The 9,054-nt window shown below is 42.2% G+C and overlaps 1 protein-coding gene across 5 annotated transcripts in view; it reads left to right on the forward strand.

Annotated features, from left to right (window-relative positions):
- ETV6 (ETS variant 6) overlaps positions 1-7,897 on the forward strand; it is a 128,867-nt gene extending 120,970 nt beyond the window's left edge. For 4 of the 5 annotated variants that reach the window (XM_027702526.1, XM_027702529.1, XM_027702527.1 and 1 more), the window contains 3 exons: positions 1,295-1,437; positions 4,142-4,242; positions 7,435-7,893. In XM_027702526.1, the coding sequence (XP_027558327.1) occupies positions 1,295-1,437; positions 4,142-4,242; positions 7,435-7,540 (350 nt within the window). In that variant the 3' untranslated portion in view covers positions 7,541-7,893. Of the gene's footprint in view, positions 1-1,294; positions 1,438-4,141; positions 4,243-7,434 lie in introns of all 5 variants that reach the window. The other variant, XM_027702525.1, reaches the window with a different exon arrangement.
- Positions 7,898-9,054: the final 1,157 nt, after the last annotated feature.

The following is a 9,054-nucleotide window of genomic DNA, read 5'->3' on the forward strand; positions in this document are numbered from 1 at the left end:
TCAGCTAGAAGAAACCTGCAGTTTTTGCCAGATGTCATAGACTGCTTTATTCTTCATAGGACTGGTAGAAAGAGTCTATAGTAAGGGCACTGGTTTTAGAGACAGTACAGGTTTCAGAGATACTCTTGATTGTTTGAAAGTGGGAAAATACCATAAATAACATTAATATATCTAACCATATCAGGTGTGATCATTAAATGAGCTATTCACATCCTTTTTCGAAAAGCATTTTATATTTTCATACTGAACATGTCACCACCCCCATTGTAACACGTGCCAGCTCCAGACAGACAGACAGGAATAGATATACAGGCTGACAAGAATCCATTTTAGCACTTTTAAGCTGGATGTCTTTGGTTGCCAGCCCTTGAACAACTCTAACAAGCCATCTCTCAGAGGTTGGTATTGCTTTAAAAGTAAAATGCAACCCTATGGCCATCTTAGGAATCTGGACAGTGGAGCTGTAAAATCCCTGGCAGCAGTGATATCCCCAGCTCTGTACAATTCTCTTGGCATATTTCATAGTTCCCAGTTATGCTGTGCTGTGCACACACACTTTGCAAACAGGAAGTAGGAGCAGCTCAGCTCTTGGCTTCCTCGGTCTCAAGAGACTGCCATGAAGCTGAAAAGCACTAAACTCAAACCTAAATCTCTGTTAGACCTTTAATTAGCGACCTAAGTGGTGTTTTTCAAGAGGAAATTCGAATTCAATTATCCAAATAGAAAGTATTTAACCGCTCAATAGCATTTAAGTAATTTTGATACTTGGGGTTTTTTTTTCAGGAACCTGAAAAAATAAAAATCAAATTTAAAATGGGAGAAGGTGTCAATTTTGTATTACATGGTGTATACAAAGGAAAGCTGTAATATTGCCCATGCTTTAGAACTCATATGTTAGCACAGAAAGGGGCAGTCTCAAGCAAGGAGAGCAGGTTGCAAGATTCTTGATTTCTCCACTAAAACAGCCAGCAACAGCATCAGGGCCAACAGTGGTAGTTTTATGTGCTTCAGTACAACAATAAACAGGTCAGCAGGTCATCTCACACAGCTTTTAATGCCATAAAGATGCTCAGTCAGTGTCAGAAGGACTAGGACACATCAGAAGAGGCTGTATATGCCAGTACATTTTGCAAACATTACTCAATACCAGCCAAACCATTTGCATTTCAGATTGCAGCAGCTGTTTCAGCCCTGATCCCAACTGTCCTTTAACTACACATCCACCCAAAAGTTTCCAGAATTAATCCCAAGGAAAAAAAAAAAAAAAAGTATTTTCTTGCTTCTCTCTTCACAGACTGTAGGTTGCTTTGGGATTATGTTTATCAGCTGCTTTCTGACAGCCGGTACGAAAATTTCATCCGATGGGAAGATAAGGAATCCAAAATATTTCGGATAGTGGATCCCAACGGGCTGGCCCGGCTGTGGGGAAACCACAAGGTAAGGAAGCAATGCAGTTTTCCTCCTACAGCACTTCACCTCTGGTAACATTACAGGATTCACTTATAAACAGGGGGAAAACGAAGAAAGGATGTGCGTATAAATTACTGCTGGAAAGCTGTAATCTTTCATTCTGCATACATTAGAAATATAAACCATCCATCCCCAAGCACTAAAACCTAGTCTTCATATAGAAAAACCTCTTGGTTTGGTTTAGAAGCATTTAGTTATAAATGCATGTAATTATAAAATTAGAAGGAGTGCAAGAATTAACAGTCCATCTCTCTCAAGGCATCTTATCTCTTCTGGAAACCTGATGCTGAAGATATTCTGGTTAGATGTGGTCTACAAGGAGCCCTGTTCAGTAATTCAGCAGGAGCTTTCTGTCTGTGTCCCTGTCTGTATCAACTTTCAGACTTCACACACTGTCCTGTGACAGACATGAAATGCTGCAAGACTGTGTATTTCCTTTTAACAGGGCAATTCTGCTTTGTTCTCTGGAAAGCAGTTACTGATTTTTGCAGCTTGGGACTGAGTTACATATAGATATATCTGTATGTAACTGTATGTGTACGAGTATATTCATATGAGTGTATGAGTAGTCAGCGTGGATTTACAAAAGGGAAGTGCTTGACCACTGTGACATACATCTACAGTGAAATTATTAGCTTAGTGGATGCAGGGAGAATAGTGGATATGGCTTATCTTGATTTTAGAAAGGCTTTTGAGACTGTCTCACAAAATAGCCTCATAGACAGACTAATTAAGTATGCCCTAGACAAGAATAGAGTGAGGTAGATTGAAAACCGGCTGGTCTGCTGGGCTGAAAAGATTGTAATCAGTGGCACAAAATCCAGTCACTAGTGATGTTGCCCCAGGGATTGATTCTGGGGGCAGTACTGTTCAAGGTGTTCATTAATGACCTGGATGATGGGACAGAGTGCCTCTAGCAGGTTCTCAGACAATACAAAACTGGGACGAGTAGCTGATACACCAGACAGTTGTGCTGTCATCCATATGGATCAGAACATGGTGGAGACACAGGCTAACAGGAATTTTATGAAACTTAGCAAGGAGCAGTGTGAAGTCCTCCACCTAGGGAGGAATGACCTAAGGAGTGTGGGACTAGTGTGGGACTGTTTTACTAGGAGGATGGTCAGACACTGGAGCAGGTTGCCCAGAGGAGACTGTGAAGTCTCCTTTCTTGGAGATATTCAAAATCCAACTGGACACAGTCCTGAGCAACCATCTCTGGTTGATCTCGCTTTGAGCAGAGGGACTGGACTAGCTGATGCCCAGAGGTGCCTTCCAACCTCAACTATTCTGTGATTTTATATATGAGCATACATAGCCTATAATCTTTATAAGATCGAGATTTTCTCATGTGACATACTGCTTCCAAGAACATCTGTCCTAGACCTGCAACACTGGGAATGGAGAGTTGTGCCCTTACCCAACCTGAATGCTAATTGGGCTGTGCCATCATGTCTCATGCTGGGTGTCTAAAACTAAAGCTACTTCAGACTACTGGCTACTTGGGTAAAACAGTGGCCTTTTAGCATATAAGAAATGGAAGAAGCACACACAATATTTCAGGGGGCTTCCCAATGAGAAGAATCCAGATTTTGCAGGGAAAACATGGTCCCTGTTAGTGTTTAATTGCTACAGGAGCTCTTTATGAGGCCTCCCTTAGCAGAACTATTGTGGTCAGGGTAAGCAGGGGAGGTCTGCTTTTATGGAGCATTTTAGGCAGGTGGATCAGTCTCATTTAATAAAGCCAAACTCCTAACACGGAGGCTCACAGAGCAAAAGCATGCTTGTACTAGTTTGATGTGTTTTGCTCATGGCAAGGTGGGTGCTTTATAGTCAAGCAAACACAGCTTTGCCAGGATAGTTGTGTCTCTGCTAGGAGTCTCTTTGCCAGCATAACCACTGCTCTTTGGACCAGCAAAAAGCTCTTCATGTAGACAGAGCCTAAGGGGCTCATCCTGCCATCCCAGGTCAGTACTGTGGGGACTGCTCATCTCTGCCAGTGCCCATCACACTTGCCTTGTGACACTCAGCTTCAGCAGGGCCATATTTCAGTGTACCACAGTGCTCTGGCTATGGCCTTTGGGGTCAACAGCTCCCAGAATGAAAGGGAGGAGCCTCCTGATTTACAATCCAATGGGCTGCTTGATTTTCACCTGTATAACAAGAGGAGAAACAGCTCTCAATCTCTACAGTGTTCTGTAAGCATTAATTAGTTAATGCAGGGAAATCTCAGAGGAACAGTGCTCTTAGCAGGCATTGCTGACAGATTTGGTGTATTTGCCATTGTTCTTAGGCTTTTACAAAACGTGTTTTCTTTAAGAACAGGCCTGTCACATCCCACTTGGCATGAGCACCTCCCTCCATCTAATGTCTCTTCTTGTAGTTAATTAAGTCTTTTGTTATCTGTGTTTCAAGAAACCTCACTTGGAATTTTTGATAGATTCCTTGCTTAAATTGCCCTGATGGAAAAGAGACACACAAAAATTTGGTGATGAGGGCTGTGGGGGCAGAATGGACCTGCAAAGAGAAGAGTGGAACATGTAATTTCTTGAACTGACCTGGTTACTTTAGCTAGCTGTGATAGTTCTGCAACTCCTTTTGGGGCTTAGGCAGGTTTTAATGAATCATCTCACCACATTTTTCTTTTTTCTTTTGAAAAAAAAAAAAACAGAACAGAACAAATATGACCTATGAGAAAATGTCCAGAGCTCTACGCCACTACTACAAACTAAACATTATCCGGAAGGAGCCAGGACAAAGGCTTTTGTTCAGGTAATTTTCTTTCTTTGCTGTTTCTTTCTACAGACCATTAGTTTTTGAAGATGGAGAATGGAATTGTGTGTGGGGTACTTCATTGCCACAGCTATAAAATAGGTGACAATGGCCATACATTTATAAAAGCTGCTTGCCAGCTTTCAAGGCAACCACACCAACTTAGGAACTAACACAGGCCTGTTTCAATGATCAGTGGAGTCAAGAGATGTCTTTACACTCACTTCAGTCAGGCTATGCCATTGTTTAAGACCTGAGAGAAATGATTCAGCCAAACTGCTGGAAAACCCACTCCAAATTGATTTCTCAAACACAGCTGCCAGTGAAAGCTAAGCAGGGATCAGGCAGTTCCTCAAATGCATCAGCTTCTCAGAAGAGAAGCGCTGATGACCATGTTTTCAGCAGTGCTGCCTTCAAGGAAGAGGGACCTGCAAGAGCTGTTCATAAAACCTAATGCATTGGATTGGATGATACAACCAAAAATTTAGGAAATAGTGCCTGAAACAGCAATAAACTTGTACAAACTTGAGTGCAGCTACCAGAGAGCAAAAGCACTCTAGTTCTTTCAGACAAGACCAGCAAATTCTAGTGTGTATGTCTGACCCATAGAGCACTGAACTTGGGCCAAAGACTGGTTTGATGTCCATGGTCTGGATCTGGTAGCATGCTTGGAAAGTAGGAAGGCGTTCTTGGAGTTTGTTTTCTTAAGTAGCTAACAGAACTGCAATAGCACTCAAAACTAGCTACAGCTGAAAAGGTTTCTTTTTTTGGAATTACTTGTTTATGTCAGGTCTTAGAAGGAAACATAGATGGGGGAAGGAGAGTGCAGGGTAGTAGTAGTCATGGGCAAAATCAGCTGCTTGATACTAACTTTGGTTTTGGTGGAACATTAAAACCAGCTTGTTTCAGCAGCAGCAGTACCAAGGGTAACTGGATTTCTGTGGCCTTGTGTGAAGACTGCATTGCCCTGGGGCAGTTCGTGATTCTGAACACCTTGAAGCCTGCCCTTCGGTGGGGGCATAAATAAAAGAGGAGTCCATTTCTTCTCAAGCAGGCTGCCTATTTTCTCAAAATCTTAATGCCCTTGGAGACCTCCGTTCCTCTGTCAGACATGCCCAAATTGACCAGCAGATTCAAAGGTCACCAGAGAACATAAAACATGAGCATATAAACCTCATTTCTTTTGGAAACTGGGGAAAAAAAAAAGTAAAGCATATTTTTGCACAATTCTCTAATAAAACTTTTTGATGTTGTTTTCTTAGACCTATTTATATCTGAAGAGAAAAAGAACAGCTGCAAAAGATCAAGACATTAATGTGCCTTTCTTGGCTATATCTTGCAAGCACAAAAGTAATAGGAATTGTGACTTTATAAGTAACATGCAGGCAGTTGTCATCTGCAGATATCTGTGTGGAGCTTTTAAGTAAAATCGAGTTAGAGAAGGATTTCTAATAGGTTGCCTGAGTGTCTTCTGCAACAAAATAGGTCACAGATACTGTTTCTTAATTAGCTTGTAGTTTTGGGTTGGGTTGGGTTATGTTAGGTTAGGTTAGGTTGGGTTGGGTTGGGGTTTTTTTAATGTAATCAAATGCTATTACAAATACCCACGCTTTGATTTCCTTGAAAACACAGACCAAAGAGAACACCTGAAGTACCGTGGTACAGTTCACATCAGCCCCTTCCCCACATGGTAGGGAGGGCAGTTCGATCACTCTCTGATTTGAGTTCACTCTCATGCAAAATCAGCAAGACAATCACAGGGTTTAAAGCAAGGCACAGGCCCTTAGGCTTTGGTGCATTTTCACTGTGTAGCCAGGGACAGATTCACCACTCTGGCATGAGTTTTTCACTGCCGTAACACCATTTGTATGAGCAGCAGTTCTTCCAGCATACAAATGGGAGTGACACAGCAGTGAGTCATAGCCTTTTTTTTTTTCCCTAAATGCATATGTGCACATGATTTCCCAGATTAGAAAGGATAGCAAAAGGTTAGTTCCAGGCTATGCTATGTGTTTGCCGAGAGGCTTCAGCAGTGATTTTTCTGGGTCAGTGATAGTAACGAGGCTCCTGTTGGTTGTTTTTGCTTTCACTGGGCCAAGGATACTGAGTGTATCATCAACCTGAAATAAAATCAGCTCTTGTGATTAACAGATTTTCTACTGCTGAATGTTAACCAGTACATCGTTAATGAAAGACTGTGAAATTTTGTAACACTTCCAGAATAAACATCTTTCATCCTACTTTCGCCAGAAATACTTAGTAGTTTGGCTTATTTGTGCTGAAACTAAGATTTCATCCTTCCCATGCCACACTCTCTTCCTATGCCATTACATTCAAAAATAAAAGGCAGAGCTTTTCCATGCTACCCCTGTGCAGTACTACACATAAGCATCCTGGCAAAAATCAAGACTGCAGACTTGATCTGCAGGCTGATGGATGTCCTTTCCCATTTCCTACTGCTGCCATGCCTCCACAGAGGCTGTTTCTGTTTCTAACCCCCTGCAGACTTACTGCATTGAGAGGTTAGTGCTGGGAGCCATGGCATTCGTTTACAGAGGATGCTGCTTCGGTACAATTACACTTGCTACAATCACACAGGAAGAGACTGTCTCTCCTTACAGTTCCCCAGCTCCAAAGCTTTTTCCTTCAGGGCTTTTACCATTTCCCAGAACTTGTTCTGACTTGGACCTTGGCTTTTTTCCACCACTGTTTCTTTGGTGTTTCTTATTCTTCTCATTCACCTACACACAGGCCCACGCACACCAGTAGCCTTCTGCCTCTCCACACCTTACAAGTGCTTTTGTTTTGAAATATGCTGGTCATAAAGGTCTTTCATGTTTCTGTCACCAGACACCATAAATGAGTGTACCTGGGGCATACTGTCATCTTACATGACAACAGCAAACAATATGAGGGAGAAGAAATAAATATCATTTTTTGGAAAAAACTGTGGGGTTTGGTTCAGATTTGGGCTTTCAAGGAGCAGAGGTAAATGCCTGTGATTTTTATGTTTCCTTTCAAGGTATGTAGAAGGGAAGACATCAGTAATCTGGGAAAAATGTGGGAAATACTAGGCATTGGGAGGATACAGCAAAGATTATCTCAGGAGCTGTAGAGCTCAGGGACCTCAACAAGTTGATGAATGGAAAAGCTGCGACCACTGAGAAATCCACTTGTTTCTCTGTTCTGCAGGTTCATGAAGACCCCAGATGAGATTATGAGTGGCCGAACAGACCGCCTCGAGCACCTTGAATCCCAGGAACTGGATGAACAAATATACCAAGAAGATGAGTGCTGAAGGAAACAGGTGCACCACCTCTGTGGGTCCATGGGAGGAACATCTGCCCGGATGGTTGGCATGGTTTGGGAGGGGAAGCAACAACACAGAAGCAGTACTTGAGGTTGCCGCTTAGCTTGAAAACCACACAGGACCTGAAGCACCTTAACAAAACAAACTAACAGGCAGAAGTGGTGCTGGCAGAAAAGCAAAGGGGAGAAAGCCTGGACTTGTGCACTACTTCACTGTTCCTACAAAGTCTCCCTTGAGTTCTTTCCTTTTTTTTTTTTTCCTGTTTGTTTGAGTTGGGGGGGGTTGTTGGTTTTTTTTTTCCCTAATAAACATGCAGTTTGACTTTCCTTATCTCACATAGGACAAGATGTCAGATTATGCTGCCATTTTCTTTTTTTAATGCTTTCCTATGGAAATAGAGTGCTTTTATTTTCTGTGCAAGTCTCATGACACAACACTGCATAAACAATAGCAACACAGAAGGGATTTGCTCAAGGCTTCCAGTTTGCTCGGATCAATTTACATGTGCTGCCACTGGGAAACGTGTTGAAGCTACCAAAAGAATTTACCACACGTACCTGTCAAATGAAGAGGAGACACCCTACACATGTAGGCTGGGCTATCATCCCAGCATAGTTTGGGCTCACAATGTGTACTCTGAGTGGCTATTAACTGCTGGAATATGGACCAAAACCAATCACCTAAGTGCTCCGGGGAGTAGAAAAATAAGTGTGACAAACCTCTGCAGCAGACTATCAGTTAACATTTTCCCCTCTTTCTAGCAAAGAAGTGATAGACTGGAGCAGGGGAAAGGGTGGGCAGGGACAAAGACATATATATGTGTATATATATAAAAGTTTCATATATATATATATATGTATATAAACCTCCCCAATATTCTCCACAATGCAGAATTTCAGCTAAAAGCTTTTTCCCTTTTTAGGGAAGACTGAAGCATCTCTAATTAGAAAAGGAAGGGGTGTTTCTCATACCTGCTAGCAATTTGGGGGTGAAAGGTGAAGGACTGTTCCTTTTACATCATAGGGAGAAAGCAAAGGGACTCATCACATGGTTTGTATTACTCAGAAGCCTCTCCAAGATCATTTTCTGCTGCAGGAGAGGTAGATGATTCACCAATCTGAAAGGTGATATTAGAGAACTAGAGACCAAATAGCTATACTTATATCTTGTTGTTGATTTTGGCTTTACTTTGGGATTTGGGGTTTTTTTATGCCTCCTACTACCCTCCCCCATCCTACAGCTCTGCCATGAAGGAAGCTTGTCTCAGCTTGCCTGTTTTTGACATGATTTAAAAGACAAGAAAAAAAACGAACCCTAGAGCTGTGTTGCTTTCTTGGTTTGGCATTTTGTTCTGGTTGCAAGGTGCTTCCATTTGGTTTGCTGCACTGAGGGTGCTTTGCATGAGGCAAAGTGCTATGCCTTGTTTGGTCACAGAAAGCTCAGCAGTCCCTGATGCCCAAGACAAGAGAAACTGCTGGCCTGTTTCATTTCACATAGCTTGG

Source organism: Neopelma chrysocephalum, unplaced genomic scaffold (genome assembly GCF_003984885.1).
Source record: "Neopelma chrysocephalum unplaced genomic scaffold, ASM398488v2 Primary Assembly neopelma1_188, whole genome shotgun sequence".
NCBI classification, from domain to species: Eukaryota; Metazoa; Chordata; class Aves; order Passeriformes; family Pipridae; genus Neopelma; species Neopelma chrysocephalum.